This window comes from Pezoporus wallicus, unplaced genomic scaffold, assembly GCF_028554395.1.
Source record: "Pezoporus wallicus isolate ANWC-B61680 ecotype Strahan unplaced genomic scaffold, APGP_CSIRO_Pwel_v1 contig_5767, whole genome shotgun sequence".
Classification (NCBI taxonomy): Eukaryota; Metazoa; Chordata; class Aves; order Psittaciformes; family Psittacidae; genus Pezoporus; species Pezoporus wallicus.
In genome coordinates this window covers 3,535,150-3,555,279 of record NW_026640599.1, presented here as the reverse complement: position 1 = coordinate 3,555,279, position 20,130 = coordinate 3,535,150, and the positions used below count along the sequence as shown (strand labels likewise).

The 20,130-nt window shown below is 38.2% G+C and overlaps 1 protein-coding gene across 3 annotated transcripts in view; it reads left to right on the top strand.

Moving 5' to 3' along the window:
* MID1 (midline 1) overlaps positions 1-12,928 on the top strand; it is a 246,926-nt gene extending 233,998 nt beyond the window's left edge. For all 3 annotated transcript variants that reach the window (XM_057419564.1, XM_057419565.1, XM_057419563.1), the window contains exons 7-10: positions 441-584; positions 7,984-8,145; positions 10,356-10,563; positions 12,128-12,928. In XM_057419564.1, the coding sequence (XP_057275547.1) occupies positions 441-584; positions 7,984-8,145; positions 10,356-10,563; positions 12,128-12,476 (863 nt within the window). In that variant the 3' untranslated portion in view covers positions 12,477-12,928. The remainder of the gene's footprint in view (positions 1-440; positions 585-7,983; positions 8,146-10,355; positions 10,564-12,127) is intronic.
* The last annotated feature ends 7,202 nt before the right edge of the window (positions 12,929-20,130 follow it).

The following is a 20,130-nucleotide window of genomic DNA, read 5'->3' as shown; positions in this document are numbered from 1 at the left end:
GGTAGGCAAACACTGCTTTCAAGTCAACAGTGAAGAGTGTTGACTCTCCCTCTTGACATATGCATCAATGAAACTTTGATAGTTTTGGTATCATAGTCAGAACAATCCTAGAAATAGTAGTATGTCAGTTGTACCCATTTGATCACAGCTTAATGTGACCACAAACATCACTTGTGCTACAGCATCTAAAAACTAAAGCTACTTTAATAGAAAACATTTCCAAAATCTGAAGTTCCTATGTGGCTATATTGATAGTAAAAATTGCTTTGCTACAATTTCTTAATAACCAAAGTTGCTACTGGAATAAGCAAAAAGGTTTTGAAAATTCTGTTGGATGCCATAGCTACAAACTCATACATCAGATGCATCCCCTAATCTCAAGTGAGAACATAAATATTTTACAGATTGTGTCAGTAAGCCTCCTCTGTTGTATCTCACAGCTCCCAACCCACCCACAATTCGAGAAGAGCTCTGTACAGCTTCTTATGATACTATTACTGTCCACTGGACATCAGATGATGAGTTCAGCGTGGTCTCTTATGAGCTGCAGTACACCATCTTCACTGGACAAGCTAATGTTGTTAGTAAGTATAAGCATCTGTTTTCTAGTTCTGTTTCCTTTTTGTTTCTCTCTAAAGCAAGCGCCTTTAAATGTATGTCAAGGACAAAATGAAAAAAATATTTTCTGGGAAGATTTAATGACAAAATTTTAAATTCAAACCAATAATATTTTCAAAAGGTTTTCAAATTTAGGATTAATCCAGTTAAAATTTCTTGTGCCTTTTCTGGAAGTGCTGCGTTGTGGGAGCTTTCGAAGACTGAAACCAGCACATGTTCCCAAAAGCCCAAGTACTGTACGTGTCAACAGGACTTGTCTCTTGTGTCCTAGGTCCCTGTTTGCAGATGTAGCAGGGACAAAGACCTCAGTTCCTTTGGGCAAGTCAGGCACTCGGGAGCCTGTGTTGAACCGGTCATTAGTCAGAACTGCAGCCCCATTGTCATTTAGATAACCTTGACACTTGGACCTTTGTCACAAGTACAGCTTAAGTCCTTCCCTCTGATTTTTACGGACTTCGAGGCTACGAAGCACTGGTATCAGTATACTCTAAGGCAGCAAACTTCAGTGGAACAACAATTAATATGATAACTTTGTTCGACTTGTAATTACATGAATAATCATTGCTTTATATTTGCATTGAAGCACATTTTTTATTAAATGCACTTCCCGTTTTGAATCGGTGGCTTTCCTTAATGAACAAACTTGCTGATTATTCCTTGGATTCTTTTGTTGTTAAATAGCTGCTCCTCCGAGGAAAAAATACTTTCTAATCTTTGGCCAGGAAGTCAGCATTTCTGGGTTCAGTGCATAGCGATCATTGATTATGAATTTGGAAAAGTCATTTAACTTCTTCCTGTTCCCTGTATGTTTAATGGGAATACCACTAGCTAACACATATTTGCTTTATGAAACAAGGATCCTGAAACAAACCAAATCAATCAAAAGGTGGAGTTTGTTCAGTCAATGTGCTTTTAAATTCCGAATAAACAAAAACTCATTGCCACAGAGGGTTGTGGGTCTCAGTTCAAGAGATGACTAGACAGATCACGCAAGAGAAATCCACTTAGAACAATGCAGTGCAGAGACTTCCTTCTGGCTCAGGAAGTACCAGAGCTGTGAGCTATTGAAGTCTGCCAGATCATGGTGAGAAATGATGGCTGTGTGCTTTTCTAGTTCCTTAACACCTTCCTACACTCTTCCTTTGTCCGCCTCCAGATACCCCAGCCACTCACTGAGCTAGACAGTCTTAGTTCTGATCCAGTGCAGAAATGTTTTTCTTCTTACAAAATTCATTGAGATACTTTGATGAAAGTCAGTGCTGCGGACATGTTTACATGCTTTATAGAAAAATGTATGATATATGTCGATTTCAGTAATGAACCAAACTTTTGCACTGACACCTTTGTTGCTGCATGCACCTCATTTTGTCACTAAACTGGAGTTATTTTTCCAAGCCATCTGAAAGGCCATCTGAAGATTCATGTGCTGGCATTTTAACACCATTTTTAAGTAGCGTACTGTGAATATAATGTGGTATTCAGGATTGACTAAAAAATAACGTGAACTATTGAAAATTTGATTAGTGTTTTGCCAAAACCTCCATTTAGTATTTTGCTAAACAACCTGATTTTAAACACTGCAAAAGTTAGACTGCTGGAAAGATGAAATAAACTTCAACACATGATCCTACATCTGAGCAAGCTGGATAACATAAAAGATCTAGTAATAATTTGAAAGTTGAAGCAAAGTAGATAAGAAAGGAAATGCTTCTCTGATTAATTACTACTAAGCAGGCAGGACTTAATGACAACATAGTTCATTGCTTGTTTTCTAACCATTTTTATCTATGGCTTTATGCTAGAAGATTTTATGCAAGTCAGTTACTGGCACTATGTGTGAACAGAGCAGCAGAAAGTTGTGCCATTTCCACACCTCTGTGATGTCAGGTTTTACTCTTTGCTTACTAGTGAATAAATAACAAGGTATTCATTTTTAGGCTGTATTGCAGGCTTCCCATGTGGAGGTGAAAGCTTTGATCTGCAAAACGTGTATCAATTAGTCTACTTTCAGAGATGCAAGATGGTAATTTTTGGGTATAGTGTGAAGTCCTCGGTGTGAAGTCTGAACTTTCATTTTACTGCTTTGCAGAAATTGTGTCATTAAAATTTAAAGAGAGAACAAATTAACGCTGTAAGAAACTTTGTTTACAAAATGCTCTGAAGACCTTAAGTCACAGTAGGAAGAAATGAAAGAACTGGCCCTTTTTCGTTGCTTCTCTCTCTCTTTCTTAATGTACAACTCTTACACAAATATCCTGGCTGTTAGTTTCAATTTCATTGAAAGTTACAATATTAACCCAAATTCTGTACATTGTTACATGTATGTGGAAGTGTTTTATAAATGTTGCAAAGCTTTTTTTTTAATCTCATTATTTAATGTAGACTTGAACACCTCCAATTGAGATGTTCCTGCCAAATCTAACTGTTACAGATCTGCCCAGGTTTCTAACGCATGAGACTCTTCCAGTTCATTCCAACTTCCGCTGGTACTGGAAATTTGCCCACTAATGTCCTGATTTTGCTCAGAACCCTGCTTGGGTATTTCTTTGCATTGTTGGATTATACTTTTTGTCCTGCAGAAGGGTCTAATATCCCAACTTTCATAAATTACAAGATTTAGCCTAGAACATTGGAGTGTACTGTAGTAGTGTGGTTGAACATGGAGAGTTATTTCCACTGTAAGTGGCATTAGCAGGCGCTGAACTGCAGCCTTCATGGCATCATGAACTGGTGCTAGGTGATATTTTATATTTTTTTAATCCTGTTTTAATGGAATAGATTTTGGATTAGCAGAAATTTCTTTTGATTTATGTCATTTGCATGCTGTTGCATACAATTATTTTTTAAATTTATTTATTCCTCTGTCGTATCTCCAAAATTTTCCATTAGTATTGTGTGTTGCCTGTAGCAGATAATGTAAACAGGTTCATAGAGTGTCTTCAGTTCTGTGTTTTTATAGCTGTGAATTAGCCACAAGGGAGTAGCTGGAGTACTGCATTAAACCAACAAGCCTTTTTCCCCTGAGACAATAGGAATCACTTTGCATACATACCCACCTACCGTGCTAATGGAGGCTGTTATTTTGGAATCTTTTCTTAAAACCACATAGCCAGCCTGACTGCACTTTCCACTTCTCAGTACATTTCTCCCACCAGGGGCATATATCATTCAGAGATTGCTAAGAATTCAGTAACAAAAACAAGCAATGCTATGTTTTTCTAGTGTATTTTCTATCCAACATAATCAACTATATTCTTTTTTATTAACTGAAAAATCGGAGGGTCAACATTTGATGGAAAAGATCCAAATAGAGTACTTCATTTTGAATCCTATTTCATACAGGAAAGATTATTTCCAAATGTGTCCAAACTGCTTGGCTATAGTGCTTGGCAGCCCTGTTCTGTGCATAAGAGCAATATAGGACATTAAATTAAGCAGGCTTTTACTAAAGCAGTGGTTCTCAGAGTTATGCCATTCTCACATTTGCATTTCTGAGAGGCAGCTAATCACCTACAATCTGAAAATTGTAAAGGCTTTTAAAATGACTTTGTCACTATCTAGCTAACATGCATTATAATTTCATTATCCCATTTCAATAGATTTTCAAGTATTCGTTGAGCATGCATTTTTTTAACATCATTTTTGCTTTAGTGTGCTTCAGGAAGGATAAATTTTAAACACCCAGTGTTTTACTGTGATGCAAGATGTCTTCAAGAAAAACACATGTCTCTTCAAGACAAAGAGCAGTAACTAATTCTTTCCTGGTAAATTAGGTTTGTTAGTTACATCGGCTAAATATTAAAAGTCACGGTATTAAGGATACAGTGCATTGTCAGAACCTTGGAAGTGTTACATGATAAGGTTACTCTTCATGTAAGATAACATTTTGTTGAAGGAACTAAGACAGTTAGGAGCCCAAGCTTCCAGGAAAAACAGTTAATTTATTATTCACTAATTAATTTCTGAATGTTCTAGCTTTTGTCTGTATCTGGAAGTATAGAGTGCATTTCTTACACACACACACACACACCCCAAAAATAAAATAAGGTGATATTTTTTACAGGAATCCTCCATATATTGTTTTCTTGCATGTGGGAATGCAGAGTAGGGGTGGAAAGCTATCTGTTCTCCCAGTTTCAGTTGGTAATAATTTATTTAGAAAGCATTTAAAAATAATTAAAATACTCAAATGATTAAATAACCTTCCTGTGACTTTTCTCCTCCTTTTACAATTTTCAAGAAGATGTATTTTATTAAAATCTACCAGTGTAAATTTTAGGAGGATTTACACCTTGGGATTTTCCCCATCTGTTTTTTAAAGTACATCAAGAGCCAACACCAGGGAAATGGTGTTACAAATTATTGCCTCCAGACTCTTGAGAAACTTGTTTTGAAAACTCACACATCCTGTAAGGGCATCACTGTGCTCACTGCACCATTCCAGGATGTAATTTAAATTCTCTGCATTTTTGTAGGCTACAGTTTTAAAAGACATTGTTTTACCACCTGCATAACCCTGTAAAAAGCCCTGGGTTTTTGAAAAAAGAAACCTGAATTTAGCCTGGATTAGGAGTGGGTACAATAGGAGACCCTTAGCGCCTGCTGCTGTGCCAGTGAGGAGATGATGTATACTTTTCTATTTAACCTCCTGCCACCAGCAGGGAACTGAGGGTCAAATTCTGTCCCCAGATGCCCGTGTTGCCAGGCTGCTTGCTCATTTCCATAAACTTTCTTAATTGTCTTCTTTTGCATTCAGAAAAGAAAGGCTGTCCTGGCAAGGCGTAACTGGAGACAAATTCTTTTGATGCAGTGACATACCTAAAAGCTTAACTTGGCTGCCACTATGTTACTGTTCTCTGTTTTAAAGGATTTTGGACTTGTTGTTTGACTCATTCAAAAGTCGTTCCCAAGATTTTTGAATCAAAGTTCCATTTAAAGGCTGTTATCAAATAGCTTACAGTCAGAAAGCACGTGGATGCACCACTGGTGCATAGGCAAGAGCTGAGCTTGTTCGGACAGTAAGGTTTGTTGAGCAGAGTAACCAGGTCATGCACATCCCAGCATTCATTGTACACTGGTAGTCTTGGCAGCAGAAGCCAATATGTAGCAATACCTAAAATGATTATGAATCTGCCTTCTGTGCACAGAAATATAAATTAACCATCAGAGAGATTATTTAATAATACAGTAATTTACTCTTATGTAAGTATTTACAGACTAGTGAGTACTGGGTATGTGATTCTATGTATAAATCCACAGGTGCGGGAGGAGAGATAACGCTGAGTTTTGGTTTTTTTCAGGAGGTAGACAGGTGTTTGCTCTATGTGATCTATTTCTTCAATATTCTTGAGAAAAGCAGTGCTGCAAGGTTGCTTTTCTTTGCAGCTTTTATCCATATATAGCAAACTGTTTGAATACCTTGTAGCTGATATTTAGGGAGGCTACATGTGGTGAGGATGCTTTCTGTTTGGAGCATTAAGAGCATACTAGAATTCATTTTTCCCACTTTACACCAGGAAATTGAACAGTGAAATATTCTCATTCTGGTAAATTGTGGTCCAAAGGTCACAACCCACACGTGAGTTCAGCCACAGGTTTCGACTTCCAGACTTCAAATTGGGTGGTGGTGGTGTTCATCTCACCTCATTTTAAATACCTGAAGTTAGAGATCTCACCTACACTACTCACCTGGGCTTATTATGCGTCCGGTAAAAGAGAGACACTTATGGGGTAGGATGTTGGCAACTGGAGAAGTGAAAGAAGGTACTCACTGGTTTCTGCCTCTCCTCAGAGTCCAGAAAATAGGTTAGGCGTTGAAGCTCTATTAGATGACAAGGTAATACGAGCCCTGCCTGAAACTATGCCTCAGTTACCCATTTGCACAGCAGGATGAATAGCTGCCTGCCTCTCAAGGATGCTATGTATACATAAGAGAACTTTGAGGCAAAAACAACATAATTCTTAGTTTGAAATTTGGGGTTGAGTTCTGTGCCTAATGATCTTTTGTTATGAAAAGCACATCCCAAATTAGAAAGGAACCTTCCAGTATGCTTATGAATTGTCTATGAGTCTGTAAACCTGGATCACAAGTCTTTTTCTTTGAAGTTTTTTGTTCAATAGCCTATTTATTTTTTGCTTCATATATTGCCTAATACACAGAGCTGAAATTACTATTGACTTCTAAAGGATTCTGTTCACTAGTACCTACTGGTTTGATGGTAAAACATGAGTTAAAAGCTTAAAGCTGTTTTTTAATAACACAGCAGCTTTCCTAACATGTTCTATGCTCAGTAAAGGCAGAGACCAAGAAGTCTGTCAGGTTCCTAATCCAGTCAAACATTTTTCTTTTGAAGTTTTCCAGCCTTACATATTCACATACATGCATACACTTCTGTCTGCATGTGTCTTTTTCTGGCTGCATAACTGCATAAGAGGTTGTGAACATATACACATTTCATTAATGTTTAATTTGTTATTTATGTAAACATTTACAATAAGAGAGCTATCAGACTGGGAATCCATTAGACCAGGAGCTGTTCAAAAAGTACAGTAAGTAACATGGGTGATTGACTGCCATTGCAATTATATCACAGTAGGAAAAATTTAGAGATAAGTTCATCTTATTGGAGTATTTTCCTATTTTGAAGATGTTATTGCTCTTCCCTTATTTTACTTACTTCCTAAGTATATGCTTCAGTGGTATGCATCAAATGTACCCCCAAAATTCTGTAACTGGAAAATTATCCAGCTCTTCCCTAGGTGACATCTAACCATGAGGATATAAATAAAAAAGTTGCATCCCTTAAGTTTACTGTTTTAGATTGCATTCTGGCAAAGTCTGGAGTGTAAAAGCCAAAGCTTGCTCTGAAGCCCGTGTTCCACCCTGTATGGCCTCCCATGATTTGCTTCAGGTCCTGAAGAATGCATACCTGGGGTCTTGGCAAAGGTGCCTCCACAGCCCTCCTAGCTTCACTGCTTACGTTAGTTTTCTGAGCTTAAACTGAACTCATTAATCCAAACAGTAGATTGATGGGATCTCCATAATCCTCTGCTTCTTAAGCAATAAAGAATTCCTTGTGCTAGGGTATGAAAAATCTCAGACTGTTCATGCCTCCACTGAGTCATTTCTTAAATGCCCATTTTTCATGGTTGACTTCACACAGTAAGAACTTAAAAGCTACCTAGGCTGAGGGCTGATGAAATGAGTTAGTGGCATTAAGTAGCAACTTAGTAAATGTAACAGCACTTTAAAAGGTAGAGAAGCAAAATTCATATCCATTGTTGGGTGCTTAGGAGTGCTCTAATGTTCCTCTGTTGCAAAGTGCTTAGTATGTTATGACTGATGTGCTCTGTTTGAAATTGCAGGTTTATGCAACTCAGCCGACAGCTGGATGATTGTTCCCAATATCAAACAAAACCACTACACTGTGCATGGGTTACAGAGTGGCACTAAGTACATCTTCATTGTTAAGGCCATTAATCAGGCAGGCAGCAGAAGCAGCGAGCCCGGCAAGCTCAAGACAAACAGTGAGTAACGTGAGATCCAGTATGCACGCTTACTTCTCCTTTCTTGCCTTCCTTTCTGGGTTTGATCTTTGGAAGATACAAGAGCACAGAGCAGTTAAACTTATTTAAAGTGCTTCCCACAATGAAAGCCACTTATTTAACTCGATTCAAGATTAACAGAGTCTTCAGAAGTGCAGAAATTACTTTTTTTTGAGAGAGAAACATCTGTAGCTTGGTCACTGGTAATATCATTTAGGAACAGAGCCATCACATGTGAAATGATTGAAAATACTCTTTTGTGGTTTTGTTTTAATGTCTTCTCTATTCTTTTTCCTCTGCAAAGCAAAAGTTTTTCTTATGTTTGCAGTTAAACATTATATTTTTGTATAGTGTTCATAAGATAATTGCTAGTTTAATTTTATCCTCCAAAATGATCTCTTTCTTGGGATAATGGAAAACTTCATAACTCCATCCCCTTCAATTTTTATGGAGTTCAGCGATGTGGTAGAGTAATCAGAGATCCCACTTCAAAAATACAATGGTTACACAAATTATCAGCAGATGTAGCATAGCAATTTTAAGACTGGTTTTCAGCCTTTTTCTTTGTGTGCCACAGCCAACCGTTCAGTCATGAAGTCATCATGGACAGCTCTGAGCACTGCAAAGGGAACACTGGGATTTGTGCGCCCTCTGAAACCTGCTTATTGTAGGGGAGGGTGCTCAAAGAGAGGTGATACTGAACGTTACAAGAAAGAGGATGCAGGGAATGACATATACACATTTCTGGCTTTCTCCTCACTGCTATTAACCTCGCTTGCACTGCTGTGTAAAAGCTGCTCATGCAAACTTCACATCTGTTACCAAGAATCTGAGTATTGTTAAACTTGGTAACCTACAAGCAGATACATAACTAGAGGAGCCATACAGAAATGGCAGTCTTTTATCCTTTTGTCAATTTGTGACCCAGTGTGGCACAAAAGCAATTTCTCAGGTGACTGTGAGAAATGATGTGGCCAGATACAATCCAGTACAGAAAAAGACATCCTTCAGACACTGCTTCAGCAACACAGAGGCTCCTAATCCCATAGAGAGGCAGGCTGTAGGTATTTTCTTGCTAGCAAGTGGTAAGAAAAAGCAGGAAAAATGTGCCCTGATATTTTCCAGTGAGTTTATTTTAGACTTGATCATAATACCTAACTAAATACACATTGCAAAAATAGATAACTCTGAACAATTTCTGTCTTATTTGAAGTACACGTCAGTGCCTCACACAGATCTTGTAAGCACTCATTTATATTTTCTGTGCATGTCATCAAATCTTTTGCTTACATTTTTTTCCCCTTGGTATAAAAGACAGTAAGAAGGGAAAAAGAGCTTTGCTGGACCACTTGTGGAGTCATACTTTCCTAGTTGTCTCCCACTGGAAGTAAATGATCATTTTGCTTTTTGACACAATGAGCCAGCCTGTCAGAATTGTGGCAGGCTTTATATATCTGCAGGGTTCGGTTTACCAAAAAGCTTCCTGTTATTGTCTACAAACCTCATGCTGCAGCCGAATATACTTGCCAAGAGTAACAGCCTCAGTAATGTTTTTACACTATATTATTTGGACCAAGTTCACTTCCTTCTTTTTAATGCACAATATCCAGCACAACATGGACATACTTCCAAAGTGATCCTGAATTGTTGACTGCGTTTGTCATAAATAAAGCTGTGAGTCAACAAACAGACAAGGCCTGTGCTGCTTCTTGTTTTCCAACTCATTTTGTGAGAGTTGAAATCATGCTTTTGTAGCAATGATGAAGATGTTATTATGGAGCTTTATCCCTAGAGAATTAATGGAACACAATTTATTCTAAATCTAATACGCTGTGAAAAAAGCAACCCTCAGACCTTTATTAGCATGTACATTGGTTTCAATTACAGGCAAGAATCAGAGTATTCAGGTTACTTCTAGGTCAGAGATAATAGGCGCGATGATTATGTGGGGCTCTTTGCAGGGATTATCGACACGGGGAAGTTAGCGCACAATGAGACTGACAGTAAACTGACAATGCAAAGTAGCTATTGCAGGGAGCAGAATAGGTTAGTCCATCTCAAGAACACTTCAGAGGAGGAGGAGAAGATTAATAATGTAATCTTGTGGGCTTCTTAGAGGCTTGCTAATCCACTCTCCTTTCCAAAATCAAAGCCAAACCATTCTTCTGCCATCTTTGTCTCTGCGTCTCCAGGTCAGCCATTTAAACTGGACCCCAAATCGGCTCATAGAAAACTGAAGGTGTCTCATGATAATTTGACAGTGGAACGTGATGAAACATCCTCCAAAAAGAGTCACACACCAGAGCGATTCACGAGCCAAGGGAGCTATGGAGTAGCTGGCAATGTGTTCATTGACAGCGGACGGCATTACTGGGAAGTGGTTATAAGTGGGAGTACATGGTACGTGTATAGAAAATATATGTGAAATTAATGTCTAGTTCACACCATACAGGTCGTGATGCAGTTTCTCTGATAGACAGTGGTAGCAGAGGCATGAGGAACAGTACAAGAGTAGGACAGGCATATTCTTTCATATAGTTTGCTAGAATATTTTCTCAGTCTCCAGCATTTTCGTACTCTGGAAAGAAATCTGCCAGATCTTTATGTTTAGCAGCCTTCACAGGACTTTTACTCCATGGCTGGGGAAGGCTGGTTTTTGGACCCACATAAAGTACATTTTAAGATTTTAGTGAATTGGGAACTCGGAAAGTTTCATCTTGTTTAAACAACAAAGCAAACTTTGTAAGTGTGGTCATTTCTTTACTAAATGTGAAAGATCTTAGCGTCCTTCAGTAAGGAAAAAACAAATAATATAAGGACAATTTGATGATCTAGTTTCACAGGGGTAGAGCTCAGATTTGCTTCTGTGGAGGGGATGCAGAGAAGCAGAGCTGTAGGTCTGTGCCCCAGGGTATGAAACAAGGGGCAGGAAATGGAGGAGTGCCTTCCTCCACTCCTGAATGATCCTCTGTGTCATACAAAGGTGGATTTCAGGGGCCTTTTAGTCAGTGGAAGAGATGTCATTCCTTGGGATTCAAAGGCAACAATCATGATGGAGGTTAATGGAATGGAAAAATCACTAAGGTCTTTCGGTGTGCCCACTGTCTCAAACAAGAAAAATGTGTTTTGCCTGTGCCAATGTGAAGGAATGGAAATAGAGTAACTTATGGCACAGTAATCTCTGTTGATTGAAAGCCCAGCAAATACTGCAGTGTCTCTAGAACGTGAGGAACTTTTAAATTTCAGTTTTATATATATATAAGGAATCAAGTATTTGCTCTCAGTGTCCATTAATGAGAACATTTTCACAATCCTTTTGCCCTGCACATCTTGCCATAAATTATGATTTGCAGAGCAAATGTCTTCACCTACAATTGCTTCAGTTGGCCCAAAACCCAGTCTCAAAAATGCTCATTTGAATCTAAAAACCACACCAACATCTGGCAAAACATATTTGGGAATGGTAAAAATTTTTTTTTTAATGTGTCCTTTGATGTTTACTCCACATTCCTTCTTCTGGGCTATATATTAAAGGAGCAAGGAGAGATCAGATTAACTGACAGATAGCAGTGTATTTTAAAATCAATGAATTCCTCTGTATTCATCTGTTTGGAAGTGGAAATTTGAGGCCCAGTGATTTAAACCCTGAGTTGCTGAGTACTCAATAATCTTCCCTTTAAATACCAGAGGCAAGTGCTCAAAAAAATTGCCATAGTAGCTAAACTGTAAATAATACAAGGGACAATAAAGTTTCCCTGACCACTCAGACCTGAAAGACAGATGGGGCGAAACTTTAATAGAGCCTGTGCAGATACTATGGTGAAATGTTACTTAATAAGAACTTAACCAGCAGAAGTAAGAGGCTGGGACATTTCAGTGAGTCCTCTGGGCTAACATTTTACTTCACCAAGAGACAAACATGGCAGGAGGCATATGTTTCCTTGAGTTGTTTTCTGTTTTTCAGGTATGCCATTGGTATTTCCTACAAGTCAGCACCAAAGCATGAGTGGATCGGGAAGAATTCTGCCTCCTGGGTGCTTTGCCGCTGCAATAACACATGGGTGGTACGGCACAACAGCAAAGAAATCCCCATCGAACCTGCACCTCACCTCCGGCGGGTTGGGATTTTGCTGGACTATGACAATGGTTCCCTTGCTTTTTATGATGCTTTGAACTCCCTACACCTTTACACTTTTGACATTACGTTTGGGCAGCCAGTATGCCCCACATTTACTGTGTGGAACAAATGTTTGACCATTATAACTGGCTTGCCTATCCCTGACCACCTAGACTCCTCTGAGCAGCTTGCATGACTGCTAAAAGCCAAATGATAGGATGATGTATCTTCCCAGGGTGGCCAGACAGCTGCAGGAGCTTGCCTGGAGCTGACAGACCATGGTGGCCTCCCGCCGCCACTGCCAAATCAGGCCAGAACTGAAAAAGGAAGAATATCTCTTTACTGTGTACTTTGTATGGAAGGATAAGGAGTGGATTTAATCTTAGAACTTTCTTTTGAAGTTGGTTTTGTTTGGTTTGTTTTGTATTTAGTCTCTTACAGGAAGATTTATAAATTATTTATAAAAAAAAAAAAAAAAAGAGGAGAGAGGCAAGGGAAAGCCTGGCTTGGACACCTGGAAAATGGCTTATTTGTTTTGCACATTGATGGTCCTGTTGATTGAAGTTTCATCGGCCCTTTACATCCTTTTATTTTACAGTGGATAAAAGCAAGAAATTGGAAGGATTAAAACTGTGCAGTGGACAAGTCAGTATGTCAATATTATCTCTCTCATTACCAGTCTTTTTGAGTGCAAGATCTAAGTTTCTGATTTGCACATGGGAGTGTGCAGACCAAAAAGAAGAACAACAACAACAAAAAAAGAAAACCAGTGAGGAAATGGAGCTAGACAGCACAGCGAAAGAATAATTTACTTCTGTTCACAGGGCAGTGCTCTCTCTGTTCATATAAAACATGTGGAATATCTCCTAGAAATGTGAGTGGATAAATCATATCGTGATTTATTTCATTGATGGCAACATTCCCATCTACCAGTGGTTCGTTTTCGTTTTTAGGAAACATTGTGGAATTGCTGAGGATGTGAAAGACTGATACCATCTCTGAGAATTAGCAACACTGGAGGAGAGCAGCCAATCCAAGGTCTGACTGTAGACTAATTTGATAAAGCACAGCATCATTTAAGGATTGATTGTAATAGAAGATGTCACAGTTCTGATGGTAGACATGTGAATGCTTATTGCTGATTTTACAAGGTTCAACATAGCAAGCCCAGCCAACAACTCGGAAGTGAGACATGCACCACTTTTCCATTGATTTTAAATTAAACACAAATGTTTCATTGTCGCACATTATGTAGTCTCTATAACAAAGCAAGGAAATCTGTTCTGCATGTGCTGTATGGAGAAACACTGCAGCTGGAGTTTGCTCACAGTTACCATTGTCCTGAGTTGTTTGAGAAAGCATGGGTCTCTTTGTGAATGAGGAGTAAAAAACAAGTTTTCAGCAGCAATAGGAATCTGCATGGGCAGGCCCTATATTCATCTCGGTGTTGGTGGAGAACTTCAATGAAGGCAATAGAAGTTGTACCTACTTTGTCTCAAAGATGAATCAGATGCTTTTTTTTCTCTTCTACAGAATAGGAGCCCTTTGTAATTACTACAATGCTTATGTATAAATTATCATTTTTTGATAATTTTTGGGAGATGCTTGAGGCATATGACAACTTCAAAAGAATGGTTTTCCTACAGTATTTTGTTGTTACTATGCAAGTGGTTAAAATTCTGCCAGTATAGAAAAAGGATAAATTGAATATCAGCTTTAAGAAAAGATTTGCTCAGTAATTTATAACCATGCTTTAGGTGTCTTTTAAAAAGGATGCCTTAATGCACTTTGTTCACTAATGAGTCCAAGATAAAATGGTCCCAAGCCCAGCTTCAAATTTTTTAAATACTAATTCTCCAGGTACAAAGCTGTACTACAGTTTGCCTTATAATGATATGGAAAACTTAAGAGCAAGACAAAGAATACATAATGCCTATTTGTTGTTTTTTTTTCCTTTCTTTAATAGAAAATAAATGCCTAGCTGTGCTCCTTTATTTTCCCTTTACATGTCCTGATAATTGCTGAATTAAATGGAGAAAAGTCTGGCATAAATTTGCTGGTACCGTGGCTTTCAGCTGGGGCAGCATCCCAGTGTTCACAGGTTGGAGCCACTGATCTTTCCTGAGTTGACATAAGGGAATTATGTGTACGTATAGCAAACTGCAGCGTTTATCATAGCATCTTTAGTAAGCAAGAAAGGTATATCCTCAAAATGAAAAATGAATAAATCCCCAAACATTATTTTTTATAATTGAGCACAATGTTACCGATACAATCTGATGTACATAGCCCAGATGATCTGGCCTGGGAATTTTGGGAGGTAGCTGTGGTGGCGTGAAAGAATTATAATGAGTTGACAGGCGACAACTGATACAAAGCAGTGATAAAAAGATGCAGGCAGAAGGGAGTTTTAATCTAGGATTATTGCTAAATTTCTGCCTAAAAGGAAAGGGTGTATTACCAAAGTACATGTAGCAAGGCTGTATGTGTTCTTTTTTTGCCAGAAATATTAAATCTAGAAACTGATTTCAGTAGTGGACAAACTGAAAACACTAATCAACATTTGGCCATACAATGTTGGCAGAGACTGAGCAGGATGGAGGTAATACCATGAATTTGGAAAGATCCAAAATGATCTCGCATATTTTCAGTGTAAAGATAGACCGTGAGTCTAAAGACAGATCATGGTTTTAGCAAGAGGAAAAAGAGCGGTCTGTTATCTATAGGCCTTGTATCCTTTTTATTTTACCACAGAATACTCATTTGGGGCTAAGCTACATTTCTCCAGTGGACTATTAAGCCAGTCAGTGCTCTTTGTGCATATATGTTTGTGTATATGTGTACACATATGTCTGGGTGCACACACACCAGTATACGCACAAATATAGTGTGTAATTTGTGGATATGATACATACATATATACACATACAAACTGACAGTAATTAGTCAGGTTTGGTTTTTTTGCTTGTTTCTTGAACAGTTTCACATTCTGTATGACTACAAGGAAACAAGTTTGCCATGAACGGTATTCTGGACATTTTTTAACAAGCAAAACCTGTTTATTTTACTTGATTCAATGCCTGATTAATAAATAAAAACATCCGTTTGAAAATATAGCTTCTGTGGTCTGTGGCATTTTGCATGGTCCATAGTAATCAATCAAAATCTGGGGTAACAATTATCCTTGTGTAAAAAATAAAACATGGTACTGTAATGTAGTGTGCAGTCTGAGATGAGGAGTTTTCCCTCATTTTTAAAAGTTTCGTGGATAGGAATGAGGTAGCACTGTGTAATGCCATGTTTAACAGAAGCAGATTTTTGAGGAATAGTCTGCTGAGTTGCAAGCAATGAATGTAGTAGATAAACCCTGTGTTGGTATGGTGATTGTTTTAAAGGTGTATTTAAAACCCAATCTGGGATTCAGCAGGATTAAAGCAGACTATAGCACAATCTCTTTAGAAGACAGTAGTATGGGCTCAGAGTAGTCAAAGGTGAAGTAATGGAAAGGTAGGAAACTTTTTTCTCTGAGGCTAGATAAGGTTTTCCATGTGTTAGGCTCCCATGTGTTAATGCACATTTAATGGAGAAAAAATCGTTCATGAATGGGCTGTATGTCATAAATCATTTAGTAGAGTGTCTCCAGCCCACTGTAGTTTCCCATGGTTTGTTTTCAGAGAGCAGCAGAGTTGCTGCATTTTTTGCTATGAGTTTATTGACTATCTGGTTTGGGTATCCCATTTCTCAATGCTCAGCAAAGAGACCCCCACTGAGTGGGTGCCAAGGGTAGAAAGCATAAATATCCCTCAGGTATGGATACACTTTGAAAAGCTGGAAATCTGCAAGTACAGGTGAAAGCACATGGACGTTCTTCATTACTAAACTGCTGTCACTAAACAGCAGTGTACATCACACACTTTAATCATGCATCTTAATTGCAAAGACTATTTTTTCCATGTTAGAAAACACAACAGAACACTATAGATGGTACAGATTAAAGTGTCAGAGCTTTAGCTATTTCATTTTGAGATAGCCAGATTTTATAGCACTATGAAGAGCTATTGGCTGTGGGAAATTTCATTAAACTATTTGACACAAGTAAGTATTTCTTTCTTAATTATTTTAATAAAGCTAGTCTGATAAAGCAGATTTCTAGTAGTTCCCACATTCTGCTTTTGGTTACAGCAGCACAAATTCCAGATAAGCCCATACACCAAAACAAAGTGAGAATTGCTAATGGGTCTTATGTGTATCAGCAAAACTGAAGCTATTTCTCTCAGCTGAAAACATGATCTTCAATTCTACTTTAGGAATGTTGGACCCACATAGAAAGTACACTCTGGCCACCTCAGTAACTGGCTAAGGCATGCCTGGCCTGCAGGTCATTTGTGGTGCAGCTTGATAAACAGTGATAAGCAAAAAACATGCACATGTTGTTTATGTAGTGGTGTCCTGGCAATTTTCTTGTAACACGATCTCTAATGTCTTTTCACATGCTGATCTTTCTAGTAGCAGAAGTGTGTATTAATATATAAGTTCAGTATTTTACTGTGTTAATGGGTTGGTTGTCCATTTAGAAATTATCACAGTGTTCTGAACTTCAGCCTTAAGTTTTGTTTTCTCGACATGGAGGAAAGCCCTGGTTACTTCCAAGTGCTGATGGTGGGTGTTCTGGGTTATGCTGAGCTCTTTATTTTTATTGTGCTTTCTGAAGTGTAAAAAGCTCTCTTTACATTTTAAACTGTGATTTAGCCTTGATTTAGGTGTTAAAAAAAAGGAGGGGGAGAGAGACTAAAGAGCAATGATGTTAAAAGTGCTTCAGTGTAGATGATACTCTTGATTTGGACTGTGAAGCTTAAGGCATCTGTGTACATAAATCTGTGCCAGCATAGACTGATTTGTGGGAGTTGAGCAGTAGAGGTGCAAGTGTTTTCTTCTGAAGTAAGCTTTTGCATTAACTCCATTCTTGGAGAGGAATATTTTGGTTTTGGTTTTGTTTTTTTAATCGGTTTTCTTATTCAACTGGAGACCATGCTAGTGATAATATAATCTTCCATCACATTACTTATTATAGCAGGCTCTACCATATCACATGCCTCTGGCAAATCATTGAACACATCAGCTGCAACCACGACCTTTGTCAGCTCACCTCCAAGATGTGGACTGATGTTTAAGCCATTGACCAGCTATATAACTGTCCCAGGTGGGATTCATCTTGCTTTGAGTAAGGAACTCTAGCACAAATGGTGTTTTCAGTTGAAGGTGAGAGGCTCATATACTTCACAAAGATGATAGAGGAAAGACATAGGCTTTAATATCGTCAGCACTGAGGCAGTCCTGGTTTAGAAGCATCACCATGTATTCGGAAGGCACAAAGTCTTTTACTACAGTGTGATCAACAGTTATTACTATTATGTAACCATTATTACTGCTACCCAAGAGAGGGACAGAGATAGCAAAAGAAGAAGTTTTAGAGCAGTGATGAGGGAGTCATTCTGAGTGACAGGACAGTTGGAAACCCGCCAATGCTACCTGCCCGGGCACCATGCTGCAACTCTGCAAAGCAAGTCTGCACCTATTCTTCCTTTTGTTAGAGCTCAGCCCCTTTCCACATTCCCAAATGACAGGAAATAAAATATTGCAATTATATGTTTGAAATCCTAACCTGAATAAAAGCAGCAGGGCAGGGATGACAGCCGCAGGCCTTAATTCTTTATTCACCCAGATTTTTACATCTGTTAACTTCAAAGGAGATAGTCCTGATATGCGCAGAGATAGGTAGAAGCCCATGAAACTTCATTTTCTAAAGGGTCAAGTCCAAGTGAAGCAGGAGCCCCTGTGCAAACATCTCAGCATTCCTACTAAATCATGTCTTTGTAGAAAGCACATCAGCTGCTAGCAAAACTGGGGTTTCTTATGAACTATTTCCCAAGGCCAGCCCAGGTGCATCTTAAAATGTATGGTTCTTCTAAAATGTATGGTTTAATAACATTCTTCTTGGGTGAATTGTTCAGGCAATGCTCGGCTATTTCCTCCAAGCAGGGTGGGAACAACTCTCTTAGCAGGTGCTGTGTTACTTTTCCAAAAAGCATGAGAATGTCAGATACATAAGTTATGATACAATGCTGCAACATAAGGCTATTGTTCTTGGACTTCCATTTAAAAATGGACAGTAACTATAGAAGTGTAAAAGTCTACTTCCTCTAACTGTTTGCGCTAATTTGTATAATTATTTGAATGTACAGAGATGTTTCTTGTTAAGGAATATCACCTTATTTCTTTTTAATACCTATTTAATACATAGTAATTAGGAGTATTACTGAAAATCCATGAATTCACAGAATAGCTTATATTGAAGCCTTTGAAAGACAGCAAATGGAGTCTGTATTTTGCATACGCTAGTCACTGAGCAGAGAAAAAAATGCTATAGCTGTTTAGATCACTGAAGCATTTAAAAAATGACAGCCAACTGCCTCAGAAGAGGATGGGAAAGTTTTCATTAGCATTTTTTTATTTCTCCCTTATTTTCATTTTATATGGACAACAAACTATTCCACTTGAAAATATTTCTGTTATCCTTCCATTTCTTCACCTTTCTTTCTGCTTTCAGTCTCATTTTCAGATTTTAAGTATTAGAGTATCAAGAAGCGTGTGTTTTTAAAAGTTGGATTTATTTTTATTTCCTTGAAAATTACCTTTTCTCAGCTCACAGAAAAGAAATGAGAAGTCAAAATACTACTGCAATATGGCAACTTGAAAGTCAAGAATATTTTTTTACTTGGAAGTTAAGGAAGGAATGCAGATAAGCTTGTCAGTCTGATACAATTACTGAATTATTTGGTTTTATTATTCCGGGCTTAATAGTATTGCTCTCTAATTCAATGTTATGAGATCTGCTTAAGGAGCACAAGCAGAGGAATAGTAGATTATTTTAGGATAACCCTGGATACCATTAATAACAGTATATATATATATTTAACATCATTAATGTCAGTTTGCTTTGTTGTTTCAGGTTTGGTTTTTTTTCATTTTTAAATATTGCATGTCCTCTCTAGCAGTGGTTCCCAGCCTAGAAGTATTTATCTCTTTTGGAAAGCATGGGGTCTCATTCCTTATGGAATGGGAAAAAGTCCTCCTTATGGCAAGTGTGAATGTGGTGCTAGCGCAGTGAGAACATCTCCCACTGTCAGGGACAATTTCTCTTATCATGTCTGTGTGAGTAGTAGTGATGGCCAAACTGAGGATGAAATAGGTTCATCCAGATTTGTGGCTGTGGGAAGAAGTGGAAGGCCTTTCTGGTGAATCACAACTAGTGATTACAACCAGTGGTAAACCCAACCTAGAATCAGAAATCAGCAGACGGAGATTTGTTTCTTAATACAGTCAGTAACATATCGTTCTAGTTTCTTTAAGTGTCTGTGACCTCTCTCAATTTTTCCATTAGTTTACATCCACATGATCATTAAACCTGTGTTAATATCGGGGGGGGGGGGGGGAACAACACATGACTGTTAGGGGGTTGTCAAAATACTTGAAAACAAACATTGTTGACACAATGTCAGTGGCTTACGGAAGAGGTGGAGGTGAGGAGCAGTGTAGGACCTAGAGAATAAATACAAGTGCAGATTGAGTTTGGAACAGCTTAATACTGCTCATATATATAATTTCCATCCATCCTAGCTGAAATTATTCATATAGGTGAAGAAACACAACTGAATTCAACCTTGACATGTGCATGAATAACATTCAGTACAAATTAACGTAGGGCCTGAAACAATTGAAAGGCCTCTCTTCTGTAAAATTAATTGTTGATATTGTTTCTTTTCTAACAGTTGGGTCATAGCGTTCCCACA